The sequence below is a fragment of the Salvia miltiorrhiza genome, chromosome 8 (assembly GCF_028751815.1).
Source record: "Salvia miltiorrhiza cultivar Shanhuang (shh) chromosome 8, IMPLAD_Smil_shh, whole genome shotgun sequence".
NCBI classification, from domain to species: domain Eukaryota; kingdom Viridiplantae; phylum Streptophyta; class Magnoliopsida; order Lamiales; family Lamiaceae; genus Salvia; species Salvia miltiorrhiza.
The window spans coordinates 23,210,440-23,233,217 of record NC_080394.1 but is presented as its reverse complement, the minus strand read 5'-3'; the positions used below and the strand labels follow the sequence as shown (position 1 = coordinate 23,233,217).

Here is a 22,778-nt window from a genome sequence, read left to right as displayed (position 1 = left end):
TTTAACTTCCCAATAAAAACTAACTTAAGTAAATGTAATATATACCTACCAAAATTTACAGTTAAAGGTGGCATAGTGCAAATCTATAATATATTAACATGGTAATTTTTAATTTAAAATTAATTTAGAATCAATTTCAAAATTAATTGATAATTTATGATTATTATAAAATTAAAGGTTTAATTATATACTCTTTCCATTCATCAAATTATGACGCTTTTAGTGTGTGCAAGTTTTAATAAAATGATTATGTAATTAAAACTTATTCTTAATCTTTAACTTATGGGGTTATGGTAAAAAAAATACACCAAGTTTAGTGAAAATTGCCACTTTTACCGAATTTTTTTATTTTTTATTACGACGCTATTGAGCTATATATAACAATATTGGAATGAATAGGGTGGTGAGCTTCATAAGTCAAATTTTCGTATATTATAAGTAATTAAATTAGCTTAGTTTTATTTTTAGATTGAACGAAATTGTGCACGATTTTATGCAATATCAAAACTCAAAAGTAATGAATGGATTATGGAGCTGAAACTGAAGTTAATTCGAATTTGAAGAGACTGAAACGGTGATTAATTACTCACAGCAATTGGCGAATTCTGATTCTGATACAAAAACAAAAGTTAGGAAATTGGTGTTTTGCGCCACACCACACACTAAACTTCCCAAATTACGAGGGCAAATATCAACATCAACGGAGATCATAATTCTCTCTCTAATTTCGCACTCCAAAAACCTTCACCGCCGTCTAATGGCGGAGAAACCCAAAGACGCCAAAATCTCAGCTCCCGCTGCGGCTGCCAGCAGCGGCCAGCTGGAGACCAGCAAGGCTGAGCGACGCGTGTGGATGATGAAGTGCCCCCCCGTCGTCGCACGCGCCATGCAGAGCAACACCCACCACCCCCCGCCGCCCTTCCCCTCCGACGCCTCCGCCGGCCAAATCTTTGCTAAAGTCGTCGTCGCCGTCGATCCACTGCACCCTAGCGACGACTTGTCATCCACGCAGGTGTATATGTGTGCGCATTTACACTGAAAATGTGCGAGTATGTGTCGACGTGTACCCTCTGTTTCTCGCTTCCATTTTGAAACTTTTCATGCTGCCTTCTTTGATATGTTTGTTTGCTGTATTTGAGTTTATTTATTTTCCTTTTTTGTGTAATTGCAATGCGCAGTGTTTCTTATAGTGTGATTCTGCATGCAAATTGCATGGTGCATTTCATGGCTATTGTTTATATTTATCTTAATTTCACTAGTTGACCGTGTAAATTGATTTTTCTTCTGGCTTTTGTGCACATTTAATTTTATTATATAATTGATTGCGGAAGAAACAAAGAATCTCTGTGCTGGAGCGGGTGTGAAATTCTGATTTATATTTCGGAAGGTGACATTAACTTTGGGGAATGTGGTGGTTGAATTTCACACCTTTTCCTGTTGAAATTCCCCATTTTGAGACACACGAGATCCTCTATTAATTATTCTACTTTATTCTCTTAGCTCGGTATTGCAATCACAAGATGCACATATGAATATGATAAATTGTACTAGAACCTACTGCTTTTGAGTTGGTATCAAACATGATCGCCTTTATGCTTAAAGTATGGTGTTCTATCATTTGCTTTGTATGGGGGTATGTTCTCCAGTAGATACTACGTTGTAACTCTTTTTTGTTTTGTTCTTATGAGGCTGGTGTTTTTTTCTTTCTCTTACAATATTTGGTTTTTTCTTCATTGGATTAAACACAGCCCACCGATTATAGTCCTGAAAAGTTACAAACCTACTTCCTAATGTGCCTTGATTTTAGTTCGTGATCTGTGAGTTTACGGAAAACTTAGAAAAGATGGATACATGATCACATTTCAATTTTCCTTAACCTGGTTCACTTACCATGACAAGAATATCATCCTTTGGGAAATTGCTTTCCCCAAGTGCAACTTATTGTGCAAAGAGTTTAAAATGACTCACTGGACATCACTGCTTAGATTGGCATTCATTTGAATAAATTTCTGAATGAACACCTCTAGTTAATATGAGTTGGATGTCAATAGTAGTTAAAACTTAAAAACCATTATTAGCTGTATCATTACTTGAGCTTTTTGGTCACCTCTAAGCTTTTCTGTATGTTTTGTTCTTGGTACAGACAGTTTACAAGTTTGGTGTAAGGAAAAAGTGTTCATTTGTTTGTTTGGAGGAATCTCATACATGCTTGTTAAAGCATCTTTTATATGATGTAGAAATTTAGAGTGAGAGTTATGTTTCAGTATTTTCTGTCTGATTTCTTCGGTATTCTGCCTTTGTAAAAAGCTACTGTACTTTGGCAGATTTTAGTAATTTCCCTTCATGTGCCACTACAAGAGATTTAACGATAGGAACATACTATCTCTAACCCAGATGTCATCCTAATATGCCTTGACATGGAGTTTGACATACAAACTTTTTGTTATATTTACACTTTTAGTTTTATGTAATTGCTTTAGTGAGAGGTAGTTAAGGAACATTCTATTTCAGGATGGAGCATCATCAATAAGTGAATAATAACAAGATTACTACTTTGGAGCTATTACATGTCTCTTTTTATGTGAAAAGCATCCAGTCTATTAATGCATGCCTGCATTTCTTAAATTTGTCATATTTTTAGGGTTAAGAAGGATTGATGGAGAACCCTTTGTTTTGCCAAGGTTTGGCGGCAGAATCCTTATTTAACTGTATTCCAATCTCTTGATTTTGACCTTTTTATCAGTTTACTATGGAGTTGGCTGGCACTGGAGATAGAAACTTGCCGAAGCTCTACTCAATGGACATGTCCACTGATTTTGTTCCTATGTCTGTATTATCTGAGTCATCTCAAGGTCACTGCTGACTGCTGTCGATGCGTTAGACATTGTTTATTATTCTTTTCCTATCAGTTGAAAGGTCAGACTTTTGAATCAGGACCCCAAGCAACATGCATGTGGTTCCAACTTTTCTTTCAATATATTGTCCATGACTGCCACCTGAAGTTTCATTGCTTATTTCAATATTTCATCTGTGAATGCCAGCTTTGGGATTCCTCTATTATGATCTACATAAACCACTCCCTTCTAGTTGACTAATATGCAAATATCTCAGTTGCTCTGAAATAATGGATTCAGCATTTGTTTAATCTTTGAGACAAGATTGACAGCCTTCTCCATAACTCACATTATTATGGAATGAGTCGGTCAGTTGGAAATAACTCACTATGTCTCAAGACGAGATTGATGGCCTTTTACATAACCTACATTATTTTTTCTGATGGAACATAACCTACATTATTAAGGAAAAGATTGGTCAATATTTTGGAGATGAACTAATTTATGGACTGTTGGTAATGGTATTGATGGTTCTTTTTGGCTGGTCTGCTTTATGTCTTAGTTCAGCTGATCGTTATGTACTCAATTTTAAGTGACACAACTAAAAATCTATGACATTGTTTATAATGTCTGGGTGCAAACTGCCAATGGGAGACTTTTATCATAATTTTACGCATTTTAAGACATCACATTTCAACTAATTGTGTTTTGATGTAGGGAAGCCTTCTGTGGAGGGGACAATCTACCATAAATTCGACATGAAGCCTCATTCTGAAAATATTGAAGACTATAGAAGACTTTGCAGGGAGAGGACAAATAAATATATGACTAAAACCAGACAAATAAGGGTAAGTTCATTCTTTTTCTTGGACAAAGAGTATTCTTCACATAGTCTGAAGTAGTGCAATTATTATGTTTGTGACATATGTTTTCTGTTTTATCTAAGCACCATCTTCTCTCTTTCCTCTTCTTCCCTTTTCTACTTTTTTATTTTTATTTTTTATTGTTCTTCTTCTGTCTTTTTCCCCACGAATCTTATGCAGGTCATTGATGATGATAGTGGACTCCGTATGAGGCCCATGCCTGGAATGTTTGATATGAAGACCTCAGGGTCAACGGTACACAACATTATCCATCCTTTTTCTGTTTTCTATAAAATTGAAGTTGTTTTAACGTTTGCTTTATGTGCACTGCCACACTAACATGTTTACATGTAATCTATCTTAGTTCATAAAACCTGTTACTTGTCAATAGGAGAAAAAAGCTCAAGCCAAGGGGTCGGAGACGAAAAGAACTAGAAGGGACCCTGAAGAAATGGAGAAGATCATGTTTAGGCTCTTTGAGAAACAACCAAATTGGACACTAAAACAACTTGTTCAGAAGACAGATCAGCCTGAGGTATGGATACGGTCCTTGATCAAGGAAAAACAACATACTTTATTTGCAGCAATGAAGCTAATATTAACCTTGAGTTGTTCCATCATGCATCATCAGCAATGATATCATCAATTCTACAGTTACTCGCTCTTTTTATGCATATATCATTCAATAAGGGCAACTCCTGTGCATCTCCCCTTATTTTCTTGTATCTAGCTACGGCATTGCAATCTCTAGGCCATTATTACTTAATTTCTGGGTGATACAATATATCCCTTTACAATCCCGGCATTACTCCATTACTAGTTGATTCTAATTTCTCTTTCCAAAAAATATTGTAATGTGGTCAGCTCATTTCTGTCATAGCTTCATCATAGAGTTTCACATGATATTCTTGCTCGATTCACCCTTGTGATCCATAGTAGCATATACTACAAAGCCTGATGTCCCTTTAACGACATTTCTGGCAGCAATTTCTCAAAGATATGCTCAAGCTTCTGTGCGTGTACAACAACAAGGGAGCCAACCAAGGAACCTACGAGCTTAAACCTGAATATCGGACAGAGGAGACAACCAATGCTCATTAAACTACATCATTTTGAAAGATTGACATGAGATCCTTTTGAGAGATTCTGGTCCTAGTTTATCAGCAACTTTTTTGGTATGGTGATGTTCTCTGTGGTAAGTGGTAAAAATCTTTTGACTTTTAATATTTAGTCATGGAGAACCATGACATCTAAATATATTGTTGCTATCTTTGTGGATTCTTTTATTTACATAAGAAATATCATTCGTATGTATACCTATCATATCAGTACTAATTTCCACATGATTATATTGCTTCTAGTTGTATTTACAACATTCTCCCTTAACTGAACTTGGAAATTGTAGAGTATAAAACATAGGTTGTGGTTAGAGCTATCAAATGTGACACGACCGGCTTAAAAATCAGGCCGACCCTATGCACATTAGCACCCATGGGAGCACGTGCCCCCACAAATTTGTATATTATATATATATAATAATAAAGAAGCAAATCTTTAAATCTTCAATACCCAATAAATATATATTCAGTTTGAAAGTGTATTTTATGTAATGAAAATCATAAAGAATTATCTACGCGGTCGGATTTTAGTTTGAAAGAGTATTTTTTGTAATGAATATCATAAAGAATTGTTACGCGGTCGGATAAGAGATAAACGAATAAATGATAATTTGATTGTATATATTGAGAAAAAGATTTTTGATAGTTGATTATGGAAACGTTTCAATTAATAAAAACTTGTAGATTTTAGTTTTAATAAACTGGAATTATTATGTAATAATTTTTTAACGTATTTTATATTTATAATATGCTTATATTTTGTGCCCCCACGATATAAAAATTTTGGATCCGTACCTAGACCCTCATATTTTATAGTGTTATTGCCTCGAAAAAAAAAATACATGAACTTTGAGTTCATTTGATTTTTAACATATAAACTTTGAAAGTTGTCAAAAAATATACAAATTTTACTACTGGAATTGTGACGCCCGGGGACGAAGTACGGAGTGATCGTCGGTGCAAAAGAGGCACGGACAAGGAGCGGCTCCGATTAAGACTTCCAAGCGGAGGGGCACAGGGATGAATCGAAACACACCCGAACGAGAGGGATTATGAGAATATGTTGTAATGGGACAACATATTCAAGGAGAGCTTAAAGATTTGATTGGGCTACTCATATCAATAAGATGCATCTTCTTTTCTGGTGCCTATACGAAAGAAACTCCAAGGTTAAGCGTGTTTGGCTTGGAGCAATTTCGGGATGGGTGACCCCTTGAGAAGTTTCTCAGCAATTTCGGGATGGGTGACCCCCTGGGAAGTTTCTCAGGGAGCGTGCGAGTGAGGACAAAACACGCTAGAAAATATTCGTGTTGGTCTGTGAGGACAGCCGTCAACTCTGGAGCCGAGCTGTTACAGTAATGATCATAAATCCTAATAATTTTACCATAATTTCAAATTGCACCTAAATTGATATGGCATCCTGCGTAGTAAAAATTAAATGAGTTGTCAGTGAGTTAGGGACATGGAAAAGATAAAATTAAAATGAGATGGTAAAATTATGTGTTGTTGTTCTTGGAGACATTTAGTCGAATAGGTTGTGAGCTTCAACAGCATCGTGTATCTTGCTTGATGATCAGTTGAACTCATTTTTACAGGAAGTCCAAACATTTAGCCATATTCTTCTTCATGGAAGAAGCTAATTGTTGCTTCATTTGGTCCCTTTATCAGCTTATATTTATCATACACAAATTAATATCATTAGTTTTATGTTGTCAACATATGGATCCCAAATGCCCACACAAATTTCAGGGGATTCGCCGCTCAAACTCCAATTCTACAAATGATTGGGATGGGCAACAAGATCAAGGATACTAGGATGAACTTCTCTTTCTTAAGGGGATAAACCCTTTTCTTTTTGAAAGATTAAGGGGATGAACCCTAGAATAAAGAACATTGTATTTTAATTTTTTTTTTTAATCTGATTATTCACTTATCCTGGTGAAACGATAATATTTTAATGTGCGATATGTACGACATCGTTTGTGAAACTCATCGTTTTGTCCATGTCATAGCATTTTTTCAATTTGATTATATCTAAAATGGTGAAAAACTTGTTAGAGTCATATAATTTGTATATTTTTTTGATAATTTTCAAAGTTTAGATAAAAAATAAAAATAAACTAACAGATCAGGTCTAAGAAATCATGGATGAGTATGATTTTGGTATATATCTAAGTTTTATGTTACGGGCCCACCGTGAATGTTCCATTTAAGATTTCGGTCTTTGATTCTAGTTTGATCAACCATGTATATATAATTATTCTACTTTGATGAACTTTTTTTATGTATATATTCATGAACTTGTTATATGTCAGTATACATGGTATATTAGTAATTTACTTTAGAGTTTGACTGAAATTGTGAATGAGAAAAAGTTTTTCCCTAATTTATTGGAGTGGTCTAGAGTGTTGAGTCAAAAACCACATAATTAAAAATCAATAAGCTTTATACATGTGTTATTACGTGGTTAATACCCAAGATTGACGTTCTGGATTCGAGTCCATCGTCGATTATTAATTATTTATTTATTTATTTGTGTAATTTTTTTTAAAAATAATCAATAAGCTTACATCCATTCAAAATTTTATGAATTTTTCTATCTAGAATGCATTATTATTATTTTATTAGTGCTATCTAGAATGCATTGATGAAATATGGTTTAAAATCCTAAAAATAGATATAGTCGTGCCCATTAAATTCATGAGTTGTCATTTTGTAACCATTTTCCATTTTTTAATGTTCGCAGCGTCAATGGTTTTGACAAATGAATGTTTTTAATTAAGGGTTAATTGCCGCTAAATTCAAAAGCTTTTAAAAAATTCGCGATATTCTCACCAACTTCAAAATCGGCATATAAATACATGAATTGAAAATCCGTTCTTAATGTTCCCAAAATTATTAACTCCGGCGAGATGAGGTGGCAATCACTGATTATGTGTCAAATACATGGCAATTAGGTATTACATGTCATTTTTTTATTTTTTTAATATTCTTATTTTATTAAAATATAATACTTTATTAATAAATTAATTTACAAAAAAATAAAAAAATCCTACCCCCATCCCCAAACACCCCCAAACGGCCAAACCTACCCCCCCCCCCCCAACCCCCCGACCACCTACCCCCTCTCCCCTCTCTCATCCCTTCCCCTACCCCCCAACCACGCCACCACCGCGCCGCCGTCATTCGTCTGCCCAAGCAAACGCCACTGCGCAAGGAGGCCGTGAGGAGGGTTGTTGTCGCCGGGAGTTTTAGAGAGAGAGTGGAGGGAGGCAGGCATGGTCAGCGGTGGCGGCGGGTTTTCTGCTGCTGCGATTTCGAAAACTGCAATTTGGGGCCTAGGGCACGAGCGGCGGTGAGCGGCCCGGTTTTATGAGGAGCAACGGCGGCGAGGAGGCCGCGAGGAGGGAGGCCACGCCGCGTAGAGGGGAGGGGCGAGTCGCTCCCCCCTTCTTCTTGTTGCTCGAATCCTTGATTTTCCATTGTTGTTGCTCGAATCGTGAGCAACGGCGGCGGGGGTGTTCTGGTCTAGCTGGGAAGATTAGATCAAGAGAGGGGAGAGGGGAGAGAGTAGAAAGGAGAGGGAGACCAGAGACGAGGGAGGCTGCGATTTGGGGCCTAGATTCAGGGAGGGAGGCCGCGATTCAGGGCAGGGAAGGGCTTCGCCATCCGAGCTTGAAGCTCTCGCCGGCGACCTGGAATTCACAGCCCCAATTTTACTTTTTTTTTTTTTTAATTGTGGTTGGAAATAAAAACGACGTCGTATTGTTTTTAAAAAAACGACGTCGTTTTCTTGCACCGCCGACTATGCCACGCTGTATTTACCGTAGTCCACGTCACCTTCAATTTGGGGGTTTTTTCTGAGTTTGGGAACATTAAGAACGGATTTTCAATTCATGTATTTATATGCCGATTTTGAAGTTGGTGAGAATATCGCGAATTTTTTAAAAGCTTTTGAATTTAGCGGCAATTAACCCTTTAATTAAACTACTCAATATTTGGCCTTTTATAGCAGCTCCCTGCAAAGGGGGGAAATCCCCTGTGGTGTGGTCTAAAAGTGAATAAGAGGTTTTATGAGGGCACGATATGTAATTTCCCGAAAAAGAGGAAGCAGATATTGACCAACGAATTTTCCCTCATTCAACGTCGGATCTTTTTCTAATTGTCAAAATCAAAGTAGGAGTGCGGCATGCACTCGCCCAGCCGCCTTGGCTTGGCTTGTGGCGTTGATGTGGCCGCTCTCTCTCTCTCTAGAATCCCAACTACTTGTAGGATTTCAATCCTATTACAATTTCTTCTCTATTTATCTCTCCTTCCTCTCTCTAAAATCTCTTTTGATCAGGATTCTTTATTTCAACTCATTTCGGCGTTTGACTTGTTACATTTGAAGGTATTCATCTCGTCTTAGTTTTTCTCGGTAGATGTGATTCAGATTTCGTATGCTGTTTGTGAAATTACGAGTTTTGATGTTTATTAGTATTTGATTGGAATTATACCCCTTTCGTGTCTATGTGTGTGTGTTTAGCTGTGATTCTTAGCTTTTCTGGATGATATTCGTTTGCTTTTTCGATACTTAGTTGGAGTGAATATTACATTGTTTGGTTCATTAATTGGCCTTGAAGTAAAGTGAAAAGGAAGAGCATAATAATAGGAAAATTGTTATTTTCTTATTATTATTGTAATAATTATTATCTTGGTTGTATCAATGTGGGTTTAAGGAAGGTGGTTTGAAAGCATGATGATTTTTTATTTTTTATTTTGAGAGGAGGAAGGATGATGATGATTATGTTGATCATATTTAGTTGATGAGATCAATCCGATTTTTAGACATTCAAATATAATTTCTATTGTTGGTTTTCAAAGTAACTAGCAGGGAGTTTCAAAGAATGGTGGTTTGCTTTTCAACTGTTTGTGAGATTCTTATATGGGTTGAGGTTCTCGACCTCTCGTGACTAAACTGTGCAAAGATCATGTATAAAATTGGTCGCTAAATATGTTCATGTTAATATCCAGAATGTCTTCGTGTTTGGTCTGTGTTTTTGTGTACGGATTTCAAGTTGCTTGTATAGAAAAGCTTTATTTCAGATAAGCAATGTTAGTTTTAGCTTGAAAGTGGCCTAATCTTGACTAGGTTTTCTTTGTTCCTCTTCTTGTAGTTAGTTTTATTATGTATAGACACGTTTAATCTTATAAATTGCTATCATCCTTGTGCAGATCAATCAACTTTTTTTTGATGGAATTCGCCTTTGGGAACTTGAATGGTGACTGTTCTCCTTTTAGCGAGGAGAGTGCTAGGTGTCCGTTTTTGCAGAACATTAGCGCGCCAACTAGTTTGTCCTTCTCAAGAGCCATGGCTTTCCCTGTTCCCGTAAGTTGAAGATTGTATTTTACTTCAAATGTTTATATATTCACACCTTAGTTTATAGCCTATCCCTTTTATCTTTTGTCTGAATGCTTTGTCGTGTTCTGTATTGTTCGCATCTTTCAGGTGAGGGACAGGAAAGGTCCGATTTTTGAGGATGGTCCGAATTTTGATATGGCATTCAAGGTTTTCCACGGGCAGAATGGTGTCGTTCCTCTCTCTGAAAGGTCCTTCATTCACACCGAGAAGCCTCCTTCAGAATCATCTTCAGTTCAATTCAATCCCTTGGCTGCCAAGGCAGCAACCATCAGCCTCTCCTCGTTTGGCCATGGAGGACCTTTTGGATTTGATGCGTTTTCTGAGATGTGGAAGAACTCCAAGAAGAAATCAAATTCATCCAAAAAGGATTCTTCTTCAAAGGTAGTTGGCTATGTATATAGTTTGTGTTGCCGTAGTTCTAATATGACTTAACTAGCCTAGCACGATTAATCCTCCCTCGTATAAAGCAAATGAATTTGGGTGAGTCTTGTGCAAGATGGTCATGAGTCGAATCCAAATACTATAAAACACCAATAAAATTACAAATATGTCATTAGATATGAGCTGAATAGTGATATTTGACCTGTCGGACTGTCTTACACGATTTTTGTCAATGAGTTTCCAGCTGAATCGTTTCATGCCTTCAAGATTTTGACTATATAAACCTTTTTTAGGGGTATATAAACCTTTTTCTTGATGGAGTTGTTTGAAACTCAGATAATATTCATGTTCCATTTGTCTCACATTCCTTCTCTTTCAGGGAGGTAAATCGCAACACGAAGCAACGAGCAACGAATGGTTGCACAATGGCAACTGTCCCATTGCAAAGTCATACCGAGCTGTGAACCACGTCCTCCCCCTCGTAGCAAAGGCACTTCAGCCCCCTCCAGGAGTACACCTAAAGTGTCCTCCGGCAATCATCGCGGCTAGAGCTGCCCTAGCAAAAACCGCCTTTGCCAAAAACCTCCGTCCACAGCCGCTGCCTGCAAAAGTACTCGTTATTGGCATGTTGGGCATGGCAGTAAATGTACCTTTAGGTATATGGAGAGAGCACACAGACAAATTCTCGCCTTCGTGGTTTGTCGCAGTTCATGCATCCGTGCCGTTTATAGGTATGCTCAGGAAAACCGTGCTGATGCCAAAATCAGCCATGGCGTTCACCATTGCAGCATCTATTTTAGGGCAGGTGATCGGTTCGAGGGCGGAGAGGCTCCGGCTGAAGGCAGTCTCAACTGAAACTTCACTGGCCGGAGCCACTCAGCCAACTGCTGCCGGAGTTCATGGCGGCCATTGCAGTGAGGTTGCAGTTTGGAAACCGGATTCTTTGCTAGTTTCTTCTTCATCTGCTGATGTTTTCGGCTAAATTTTCGAAGCTTTAACCATGTATTTTTTATCATGTCGCTCTCCCATGTCCCAGCCTGTGCCTTTTATCCTGTGTGTTTACACCATTTAACCGAGATTGAATACAAAACGGAATGAGTTTGTATTCATTTTGTATTTAATCTATTTCACTATTGTAAAAGTGTTTATTCATAAATATATTGATATTTCATAGACGCATTTTTTCAACAGTTTATTTCCCGTCAATTTGGCGACAGTTTTGCAATAATAATCATCAATTTACTTCAAATTTTTGAAATCAGCTTCAAGTATTTTTTTGGAGGAAAGCACCCGATGCTAAAATCAGAAATCTTACGATCATACTCCTTCCATCCCAACTTTTAGTATCCAACTTTTTTTTTTGATCGTCCCACATTTTGATATTCAATTATATTTTTAGTAAAAGTAGGTGGAGCCCTTACTCCACTTTAATTATTTTAAGATCATCTTTATCCATGTCCTTTGAAATCAGTTATAGGGGGTCATCATATAAGACAAAAAAAATTAAATAATAAATAATAGATGAAATGATTTGGTGGAATAACCAGTTATGAAAAAATGGTGTAGACAAACCTATTTCACAACCACTTGTATCAAATAAAAAAGTGCTACTTGGCATTTTTTAATTAAAAGATATAATGATAATTAATAAAAAAAGAAAATATGTTTAGATTGGAATGGGTTATTGATAAAGTACAAAAGTTATAGTATTATAGGTTGTGTATGTGGAAGAAAGAGAAATATTCCCTCCGTCCCAATAATGAAGACACAATTCATTTGGACACGGAGATTAAGGAGAGGTAGTTTAGGTGTTAAAGTATTGTGACCCACTTCTATTAGTGTAATTGATTAAGGAATTGATTAGGAGTTGTATTTACTTTTATTTTAAAAACACTATGGAAATATATATATATATTTAAATTAATAAAATTTGAATCTTTTAATTAATTAAATAAAATTATTTTTTTTAATTTACTATTATGCGTTTTTTTTATTCTTCTACTGTCAACAATTGGAAGCCAAATTCAATGTGATTCTAAAATGAAAGCTGGATTCAGTTGCCTTGAATGCTGAAATTAAAATGGAACCTAAAAAGAACTCTGAAATTGAAATATGAAACTCAAATTGAACTCAAATCTGAAATCGAAACTCAAATTGAAATCAAAATCGAAACACAGATCAGCTCGAAAATCTAAAATTGAAACACAAATCTGCATAAACCTCCCAGATTTGGATCGAGTCGCTTTTGGATCTGAAATAAAAAAACCTCTCGATTTTTGGATTTGAAATCAAAATTTCACTCCACGCTACCAGTGGTGAGGGCGCGGCGCCAGTGTTAGCTCGTTGTTGCTGTTTTTCCGGCGCCGAGAGAGAGAGGGCGAGACAGAGGCAAGACCGGTGGCGCCGAGAGAGAGAGAGGGTGAGACAGAGGTGAGACAAGGGACACTTGTGGAGGTCCGGGTGAGACAAAGGCGAGACAAGTGAGAACATTCAAGAGAGGGAGAAATGATTTAGAGTTTTATTAGACTTTTATACCCTAATTAGTGATAAATTAATTAATAATTGTTAAGTCCTAATTCTTTCCTTATTTAGAAATGTGTCTTTATTATTAGGACAGTCCAATAAGGAAAATATGTCTTCATTATTGGGACAGAGGGTGTACTTTTTTATTAAAAAGTTGGGTTGATATAGGTTGTTGATAAATATAGTCTAACACTCACATAAAAGGTGTGACCCTTATTCCACTCACAACACACTCAATCACTTTATTAAAACTCGTGCCACTCTCAACTAGATACTAAAAGCTGGGATGGAGGGAGTATTTTATATTGATTCAATAGTAGTTTTATTTGTCTATCACTCTATTTTGTAACTTTGCATATATGATATATACTGAAATTAAAATCGTGTACAAAGAATGTTAACCGTGTTCAAAAATCATAAACCATGTGTATATCCATGCACATAATCGTGTATAGAAAAATAGTGTCACGTGCAGAATCGTGTACGTAACTATATTTGTGTATAGAAGAACAATGTCACCAAAATCTTAGTCATGTACAGAATCATGCACTGATAAACTTAGTCATGTCATATATAGTTTCTACCTGAAAATATCAAATTATGCGTTCAAGGGACAACAAATCAACCAAAAAACATTATTCGGGGCATAAAAATGCAGTCATGTATAGTTCTGTGTCTAATGTCGTGAACTCAAGAACATGCGACCTAAGCATTTTGTGTTCTACTGTAAAATAAATGTATTATCCATAAAATATCATGCTCGAAATATTAAATTATGTATTTTAGTAACAACAAAACAACCAAAAATTACTATATGTTTTAACGCATAAAAATGCATTCTTATACAGTTCCGTGTATAATGTTATACACTCAAGAAAATGCGATCTATGAATTTCATGTCCTACTGTAACTGAAAATAAATATATTATTCATGCATATCTGACCCATAATATTAAATTATGTATTCTAGGAACAACAAATTAATCAACCAAAAAAAATGTGTTTGTGGCACAAAAATACATTCGTATACAATCTCTGTATAATGTCGTGTACTCAAGAACATGCGAATCTTTCTTTTTAGATGAAAATCAAAATAAATAAATTCGTTTGCCACTTTATTCTCAACTCAATCTAGTTCGATCAGCTGACAGTGGAGTAATTCCGTCATAAACATAGGTTGCTCTTCTTCGATCAAAAAGATGAGAATCTTGGGGAAGACTGAAGGTTTTCACTAGAGCTAATCAAAAAGGCGATGAAGGCGCAATGTTGTTTCAAAGACGAACAAAAAAAGATAAGACACGTACAAAAGCCTTGCAAACCAATTTCATGGAGCATCTAGTCGAATAAGTAAGAATTACAGGGATTTCTGTGCTTAATTTGAATCTACGTGAATATCAACCCAAAGTGATGTGAAAAGTGAACACAATTTTTTTTCCTTTTAATATTAGATTACTTTATGGAAACATCAAATAGATAAATTTGTTTTTTTAAAAGCAAAATTGGCTAATTTTGTTACTCTCTTCGTCCACAAAAAGTATGCTACTTTTATCATTTTGAATGTCCATAAAAATTATACTCCATTCATCCCCAAAAAGTTTGTCCCAATTTTTTTTTGGGGTGTCCCTAAAAATTTGTCTCAATCTCTTTACTTTTTATTTTTGTACATGACACAACCATCTACTTTACAATTACAATTCTTTAAACACTATTTTTGTACATGGTCCCACAATTAAATATTTTTTTTATCAACTTTTATTAAAACTCGTGCTGCAAACTTTTAAGGACGGAGGGAGTAGTACTTTTCATTTTAAGACATGACTCCACCATTTTTTTCTTATCTTTTTATCCTTACAAAAAAACTCATCTTTAATTCAATCTCAATTGCTCATTTCAAATTTTAATAGGATTCTTTCTCTATTATATAAAAATCACCAAATTTTTTATTAAAATTTGTGTCCATAAAAAATGTGACACTTTTGATGGACATAATGAGTACAATTTTATGAAAATAACTTTATAAGTTGTAACATTTGTTTTTTTGGCTATATATATATATATATATATATATATATATATATATATATATATTAACACTTATCGAAAATATCAATCAAAGTCGTACACCATTGGTACGTTTATAAAAATATTTCCAAGTTCATGAATATCAACGTGGCTCATTGAATGACACAATAAAATTATAATTCAACTTTATAAGATATGAATCTAAATCTAATACATAGTCAGTTGGATCTACAACTAATTTAAAGATATGATACTGAATTTATAAACCATGACTCAAATATCTACATCACACACCTATATGTTTATGTGATAGACGGTTTGACCTAATGTTTGTGTATTAACTTACCATTTACTAGAGATCTTATAAATAAAATAATAATATTGTAATTAAAAAAGATAATTGCAACACTATTTTGAAATTTGAACTTTAAACTTTTCTAAAATTTGATTCGAATTAAATTTTTGGTTACATTTAATTTTGTGTGGACGCTGAAATTTACGTACGTGACATTTTTATATGAATTGTTAGTCAATTAATACATGGAGTATATTATGAATTTTTTGTTTTCACTCAAATTAAAATTAAAATTAAAGACCCCACCCCCTCCCCCCCCCACACGGATATATATATAGGGGGCCGCTCCAATGGTGATTTTTTTTTCGCAGGGTTCGAATCTTGGAGGGAGCAGAATATTTTAAATTTTGTTATTCATCAGTATATATTTCCTTGTTCATCAGTATATATGTCTTATTCATTACCAATTTTTTAAATTTTATTTTTCATCAGTATATACATGTTCGTTAGATATACGTCTTGTTCATTAGTATTATATGTCTTATTTATTGTCCTCATGTTACACGAAAAATAGGGGATCTCACTAGAGCGCGTCCATATATATATAATCATTTTCATCTTCTTTATTTTTGGTTCATATTTTCCTCTTTTTTTGTTCATTTTTTATTTATTTATTCTTCTCTTTTATACCAATAATAAAATATAGATAATGCGTCATAAACTACGCCACATAAACTACAAAGAAAGATAAACATCTCTTACTCTTGCTGTTCCATTGATAATATTTTTTTTTTTTCTGTCCAATTGATAATGATCTAGTATAAAAATAACACTTATTTTACCACATCATCCTTAGAAGTGGTCTCTACTTATTTTACATTTTAAACAGTTTTTCCTTAATTCTCGTGCTCAAATAAAGTAAGTCATTATCAATGATACAGAGGGAATATTATTTTTTTTCCTAATTTTTTCGACTTTGTACATTGCAGTTCTATTACCTAATTAATTATTATACATTATTAATGTTCTATTGTTGATGTAAAAGAGAAGAAAAAAAGAAGAAGAATAGGAACATAATAAAAAGAAGAAAAGGAAAATGAAAAAAGAATAAATAAATAAAAAAAGGTAGAAAATGTGCGCCACAAATAAAAGAGAAGAAAAAATTAAGATAAAGTGTAGTTTTAATTTTAATTCTAGTCAAATTTCAAAGAATTCAAAGTTTATATATTAATTGATCAACAACGTGTAAAAATTCAACGTAAGAAAATTCATGCGTCAACATAATATATAAGTTATGATTAGAATTTAATTCGGGCCAAATTCAAAATTTACTGAAAAATTAGTGTTGATTAAAAATCAAAATTCCGATATACTTCGTGTAATTACACAGATAATTAATCTTTATTAAAATATATCTTCGTCTGAATTCCAACCAGGGGGCTTAGCCCACTGGCCACCGGGTCCTCACTTAAGTGAAGTGACCCGGGTTCGATCCCTCTTGGGAACGAATTGGTGGTGATTGGAGATATAAGGTGGAGTTTGGTGAATGGAGAGATAAGGTGGTTCTTGGAGTGGATGGGGAACTAACTACTAACATCTAACATGACTTTGACCGATCAAAAAAAAAAAAAAAAAAAAAATATATATATATATATATCTTCGTCTGAATTCCATTAATTATAAAAAAAAATACAAAATATTTATTCAAAATTTACCGTTTTCATGCGACTTTTAAAACGTCACATTCACAAACATTTTTTTTTTCAATCACAACATTATCAATTCTGTCAATAATCAAACCATGTTGTCTCATTGGAAAACGATGCTACTGTTGAGATACATATGATATAAAACAGATTTTATTTAAAAATTTAGGGGTGTTATATTTTCTTTTTAGAAAAAGTGGAGTCGTGATTAAGTGAACTACTACTATTATTATTATAGATTTACACTTCTTTAAAATTCGACAAACAACGATTTTACTATCGAATTTTTTCAGACTTAATTAGAGGTTTTAGAGCATCATTTTACAACGATTTTATTTTCGTCACCAAATTTCAACTTTGTACAACAAAAATGGTGGCATTCGGCGAGCCGTGGCCGGAATTTAACGCCGGAATATGTTACCGCGACCTGATCCGCCGCTCCGACTCCGGTAACCTCTGTCGTTGCGCTTAAACTCGCATCATACATCTATGTACGCATTTGTGTGCGCCTCAACTGTAGATGTTGTTTTTCAAATTTTAGGCGCGACGCTGATTGAGTTCTACTCGAGAAGATACAAAAGTTCAGCACCGTTACACGGGTAACCAGCTAAATTTGATTGAGACTTGAGAGGAACGTTTGTTTTGCTAACTGAATGTGTTTGGATGTGTACTGATTGTTGAGCAGCTGGCTGCAGAGAATTCACAATAAGCAGATTACAATTGATGGTTGTGTAGTGACTGATCCTGATGCGATTACCAGGTTTTCGTTTTTGATTGATGATAGTTAACTGCTGCAGCAATTCAGTTACACACACACACTATAAGTACAGAGGGCTGTGAAGTAGGGTTGAGGTGCTGGAAGCAAGCTGACATTGTTATATTGATTATTATTTATTTATGTGGTAGGGAAGGTGCTGAATTGGTTTATCATCGGCTTCCTTGGAAAGAGCCTGATGCTCCATACTTGCTGGAAATTCTATACGAAGACAATGATGTGGTAAAGAAATGAAGTTGAATTTGGATGCTTTGTTGTCTAATTACTTAGAAATGATGCAGCTTGTTTATCCTTTGCAACATACATCTGATTGAATACGAAGGGATCAGAATGGCATGTTGAGAAGTTCCCAAATATGTCTCATGTGTTTCTTGATAATTCTGCACCGTTGCTTGTTTCTGAAAAAGAGAATGGCTAAAATGTGCTGTTATGCATTCCTATTTCTATAAATATAAAAAAGCGAGACTTTACTATAAACAAGCTGCAAAGAAAGGAAGACCCTTGGGGATTCATTTCCCATAGCTGTACTCAAAGGAAAGAAAGAACTCATAGCAGCAAGGATTCCAATGAAAACTTGATTGTGTAGATTTCTATAATCTGTTTCCTCCTCCAAGGAATGAATGGGTTGGCTTAGACATTAACATAACTAAGGGGATAAAAGGGTTGTTCTACTTCCCTCTGTTATACTACTAATATTTTTGGCAAATAAGGTTGAAAAGTTTCACTTTATTTTCTGTTTAGCATTTCAAAAAATTTAACCATCTTAGTGTTTAAGACCAAACCAACTATAGCTACAGGAAAGAAATCCTAGGAGGTGTTTCTACCCAATGCACACTGATGCATATTTCATGGTAATACTTAAAAATTGGTCAAGCGTGGCATCTTAAAATTTGTTAATCCATTCAGATTGCTCTTAATAAACCCTCGGGATTACAAGTTCTACCGGGAGGATTGTTCCAGCAGCGAACTGTCTTGACACAACTCCAACGGCATGCAGGCAATCTGGAGGTATCAGGATGTCAAGAGCCCCATCCTGTTCCAGCTCATCGGCTTGGAAGGGGCACATCAGGTTAGTCTTGCTAGATGCTTCTATGTATGGAGAGTTTTTTTTTAATATTTTTATTATCCAAGTCTTAAAAATGAGTCAAACTGTGGTAAATATGAATTTAACACATTTAGGCTATCTCTTGGCTTCTCTTTGAAGATTCTCCATGCTGGTTTTCTCAGTTGAAATGATTTTTCAAATAGTTACAAGTGATTATTACCTTTATTCAGTCAGAGGTGCCCAACATGAATTATAGTGAGTCGTTGATTTCAAAATCAGGAACACCAAGTTAAACTGTTCCATTCACTCCAAAAAGAAGTTGTTACAATGGATACTATGTTCTCTCTGATATCCTTCATTTATGTTATTAGTTGAAAATCTGTACATAAAATTAAAACCACACATGTGCACACCCTTATTTAACTTGTAATATTCTTGCCTGTCTGCCTATAGACATTTGCGAACAGAAGAAATAGAATACATCTATTAAGTCTACAGTTAAATCACTTCAGTTTCATGTCTACATGAATAAAAAGATTTTCTTAAGTATGTGACAGAGGTCAGAGTTCAAACAGTAGGTTGGTCTAGATGTTTAAGAACTTTCCACTGTTGTATTCACGGCTAACAATCTGATATCCATTGTTACTCTATACTTCTCTTTCTTCTGGTAGAGTAGAATTTCCATCGTAGTCTTCCTGGACTTGGTAGTTTCTCGAGATCATGAAAAATTCCATTATTTTCATTTTTTTTCTGGGACTAGGAGTACTACTTTGTGCCAAAACAAAGCTCGCGAAGTGTCGTCTTGCAGCATTTTTTGCTGATGGGACATCAGTGGTTGGGGTATCTAGGTGAGTGAAAACCAAAGATTTGATATTATGTCTTATTATGGAATCAACAAAGTTGCAAAAGTATTGAGTTTTCAGCTTAGAAACTGGGTTTGATTTTAATGTTGTATGGAAGTGTTGATGCAACTTGTAATGGGGATGTGAACAGGAACAATGATCCTCTACAGAAAACAACAAGGAGTATAACAAAACTATATCGAGCCCTAGCAAGTGGAGTGATCCTTGAGGATGAGGTAATAACAGTTCTCTGATTTGTGTATCTGCATGTCTCAGCTGGGTCTGTTTTGTTTTTTTCTTTTTCTTTTTCTTTTCTTCTTTTTTCTTATTCTGAGGATTTCCAATATAGAAAAAAAAATCACCATGATGACTAGCCAAGCCGGTATTATACCTGCCTCCTCTATTTTATTGTTAAATTATCTTGTTGCTTTATTTCTTGACAGGTTGTGATTGATCATCCCATTGGTCTAGTTAAGTATCCTGGTGTAGCCCAGGGGTTGTATGTAGCCTCTCCTTCAGGTCGCATAAAATTTCTCGTATATCATACAGCTGTATTTTAAGAAAAAACACCCAACACTCGCAGTCATGAAACAAAAATTATATTTATCAGGGAAACCAGCCTTGAGCAAAGTAACAGTTCTGGAAAGGAATGAGCGGAGCAATTCCACATTAGTCCAGGTTTAATGATCACTGTAATGTGATAAACGCATCCTCTTTCTTTAGCTTGATTATCTAGATCTTTCTTTCTAATTTAGAAAGAATCTTGAAAACTTTACTTTAGATTGTCTTGTATTGAATAGGTTGAAATCAAATCTGGGAGACCTCACCAAATCCGCATCCATCTTTCTTTCATTGGGCATCCTCTGGTCGGTCAGTTCTGAGTAAACTTTCTATGCCTAAAATGTTTAAGTTCATACTTGTTTTGTTAAGGATTTAGAAGATCCAACGCAGTTTCAGTGAGGAAATGTGTGGGAGACCCCTGCTTGTACATAAATAGCAGCTCTGGGGTGCTATTAAGCTAATCTCGTATCCTTCTCTCTTTCTCTATTTTTTTTTTTTTTTCGAGAACCTTCTCTTCTCTCTTGGTTATTTGAACAACCTCCTGTTCGTTGTTTTAAATTATCAAAGTTAGCAGGATTGTCAGATCCTATTTTTCAATACAAGCAAATTTTTTTAATACAAGAATTTGTCCTCATTTTATGAGTTAGCATCCATGTTAATTGCTTAACATTTTGCAGTGGTTTGTTGTATTATTCAGTTAGCTGTTTACTGTAGGAACTTGTGAAGTAGTAATGTTTACAACAATTATGACATCATTGTTGTAGTTATCTTCTTACATGAGTGTATAACTAAATATTTAAAACATCTTCTCACCCCAATAATATTGAAACATGCAGAAGATCTAATTGTACCAAAAAGTAAAGCCCAAAGTATTTTTTTATGTTGATACTTAAATACTACCTCTAAATGTTTTCTAATCTTAAAGAAACATAAGTGACTGTTTTAGAAGAAGTTTGAGCAAAATTTTAATTCGAAAAGTTACATGGCTTGGAGCACTGTTATTTTTGTGGAATCAATCATGATTTAAGAATTTCTTCTCTCCGGTGAAGATGATCCTCTTTATGGCACGGATGGGCAACCGAAGTATACAGATCATGAAATCATCAATGAAAGTTTTGGTCAAGATGGGTATGAATTAGAATTACTGCTGAAATCTTGTCATTTTTATTTGCTATCATCTGTCTCTGCTTAGAGTTGCCAATACCTTCCTGCATGGCATGCATTGATCATACTATATTGCAATATAATGCAGAAGTCTAAACTGGCATTGATAATACAGAAAATTCACTATCGTGGTAATGGAAGGAGTTTTCTTTTGCCCATAAACAGATTGATGTGAACAACAAAATCCCATGACAATTTTCCTAACATTGTCAGACTTGAGAAAAATAGTGATGAACTCAGATGGGCCTCAAGTTATTGTCGCATCTAAATAAAGTAGAATTGCCCGCCCTAAAGACCATATATGGTTGCATCTGCTACTGATTTCAAATTTGAGATGTAGAAATTGTATAACAAGTTTCCTAATTGTTGGCATATTCTATATAACCATCCTTTGCAGCTTTTAATGATGTTTCTACTATAGATCACAAGGCAGTTAAGGACAGTGATAGTACTTTCCTTTGATTTCAGAGGTTATGAGAGGCCTGAAAAACCCGTTCCTGGTGATTGTGGCTACCATTTACATGCTCATCGCATAGCTTTTGCCCATCCTGCAACAAATGAGGTAGGCAAAGAAAAACCTTTGCATCATCATAATTTGTGAAAAATTGATATGGCACTGCCGAATACCTTCTTCACTTAGTTCTTTTGAGAGAACATGTTGTACGTTTTTTGGTTGAGTTGCAACTGGTCCATTTTTTTCTGAAACTGGCAGAAGTTTGCATGGATCGATGTTCTAAACAGTACTTTTCACTTGATGTTTAGCAAATCTCTTGGTTTTGCAGATAATTGACATCATTGCTCCTCTCCCACATATTCTACGGCTGCTAGGAGAATCATCTAAAGCAGAAGAGGGTATGTAAGCGTTACCGTTAAATTTGTACTATTTCCATCGCTGTTTACTATACAAAAAATATACACTAGCTAGCAATCCATATTTTTTCCATTGTAATTATACCTTTGAAGAATTATTTTCGTAGATGATCAGGCTCTCTTTTTATTGTTCGTATTCTCTTACTGGGATTGCGAAAAATAAAAAGTAAAAGAATAACAAGTTTTAGGTTTCTCATGCTGTTTTTATTTGAAGTCTTCCTTGGAAGCACTTCTCTTATAAACATTCCAAAGAAGAAAGGGAATGAGGCGGCGCTGCTGGTTGTTTGGCTAAAGCTGATAATTATTGCCATAAAATAAAATACCCTCTTTCTCTCTCTCTCTCAAAGAGGGCCATTGAATTGTTGAAATTCCAAATGG

General features: G+C 35.0%; 3 protein-coding genes across 10 annotated transcripts; all 3 read left to right on the top strand.

The window, feature by feature from the left end:
- The first annotated feature begins 612 nt into the window (after nucleotides 1-612).
- On the top strand, nucleotides 613-5,032 carry LOC131001960 (uncharacterized). Its single transcript, XM_057928613.1, has 6 exons — nucleotides 613-1,012; nucleotides 2,744-2,852; nucleotides 3,552-3,682; nucleotides 3,878-3,952; nucleotides 4,089-4,232; nucleotides 4,682-5,032. Exons 1-6 carry the CDS (start codon nucleotides 758-760, stop codon nucleotides 4,796-4,798), a joined length of 831 nt encoding a protein of 276 aa, XP_057784596.1. The 5' UTR covers nucleotides 613-757; the 3' UTR covers nucleotides 4,799-5,032.
- Nucleotides 5,033-8,962: 3,930 nt separating this feature from the next.
- On the top strand, nucleotides 8,963-11,785 carry LOC131001959 (uncharacterized). The gene is made up of 4 exons (XM_057928612.1): nucleotides 8,963-9,205; nucleotides 10,030-10,183; nucleotides 10,304-10,597; nucleotides 10,977-11,785. The coding sequence occupies exons 2-4, from the start codon at nucleotides 10,049-10,051 to the stop codon at nucleotides 11,577-11,579; spliced, it is 1,032 nt and encodes a 343-aa protein (XP_057784595.1). The 5' UTR covers nucleotides 8,963-9,205; nucleotides 10,030-10,048; the 3' UTR covers nucleotides 11,580-11,785.
- A 5,555-nt stretch (nucleotides 11,786-17,340) lies between these two features.
- Nucleotides 17,341-22,594, top strand: LOC131001957 (RNA pseudouridine synthase 5). 8 transcript variants are annotated; one of them, XM_057928607.1, is made up of 13 exons: nucleotides 17,341-17,592; nucleotides 17,685-17,742; nucleotides 17,829-17,903; nucleotides 18,050-18,140; nucleotides 18,825-18,987; nucleotides 19,724-19,811; nucleotides 19,957-20,041; nucleotides 20,249-20,324; nucleotides 20,416-20,483; nucleotides 20,606-20,671; nucleotides 21,416-21,494; nucleotides 21,999-22,092; nucleotides 22,293-22,594. In XM_057928607.1, exons 1-12 carry the CDS (start codon nucleotides 17,514-17,516, stop codon nucleotides 22,064-22,066), a joined length of 996 nt encoding a protein of 331 aa, XP_057784590.1. In that variant the 5' UTR covers nucleotides 17,341-17,513; the 3' UTR covers nucleotides 22,067-22,092; nucleotides 22,293-22,594. The 8 variants fall into 8 exon arrangements, with proteins under 8 accessions (XP_057784590.1, XP_057784592.1, XP_057784589.1 ...); XM_057928606.1 differs by having other exon boundaries at nucleotides 17,343-17,592; nucleotides 22,313-22,594; XM_057928605.1 differs by having other exon boundaries at nucleotides 17,344-17,592; nucleotides 20,606-20,675.
- Nucleotides 22,595-22,778: the final 184 nt, after the last annotated feature.

Coding starts and splice junctions, on each gene's coding strand:
- LOC131001960 (XM_057928613.1), top strand. CDS start 758: ATGGCGGAGAAACCCAAAGACGCCAAAATCTCAGCTCCCGCTGCGGCT. Junction 3,683..3,877: donor CTAAAACCAGACAAATAAGG/GTAAGTTCATTC, acceptor AATCTTATGCAG/GTCATTGATGATGATAGTGG. Junction 4,233..4,681: donor AGAAGACAGATCAGCCTGAG/GTATGGATACGG, acceptor CATTTCTGGCAG/CAATTTCTCAAAGATATGCT.
- LOC131001957 (XM_057928604.1), top strand. CDS start 17,514: ATGGTGGCATTCGGCGAGCCGTGGCCGGAATTTAACGCCGGAATATGT. Junction 21,495..21,998: donor GAAAGTTTTGGTCAAGATGG/GTATGAATTAGA, acceptor CTTTGATTTCAG/AGGTTATGAGAGGCCTGAAA. Junction 22,093..22,312: donor CCCATCCTGCAACAAATGAG/GTAGGCAAAGAA, acceptor TTGGTTTTGCAG/ATAATTGACATCATTGCTCC.
- LOC131001959 (XM_057928612.1), top strand. CDS start 10,049: ATGGAATTCGCCTTTGGGAACTTGAATGGTGACTGTTCTCCTTTTAGC. Junction 10,184..10,303: donor CCATGGCTTTCCCTGTTCCC/GTAAGTTGAAGA, acceptor CGCATCTTTCAG/GTGAGGGACAGGAAAGGTCC. Junction 10,598..10,976: donor AAAAGGATTCTTCTTCAAAG/GTAGTTGGCTAT, acceptor CTTCTCTTTCAG/GGAGGTAAATCGCAACACGA.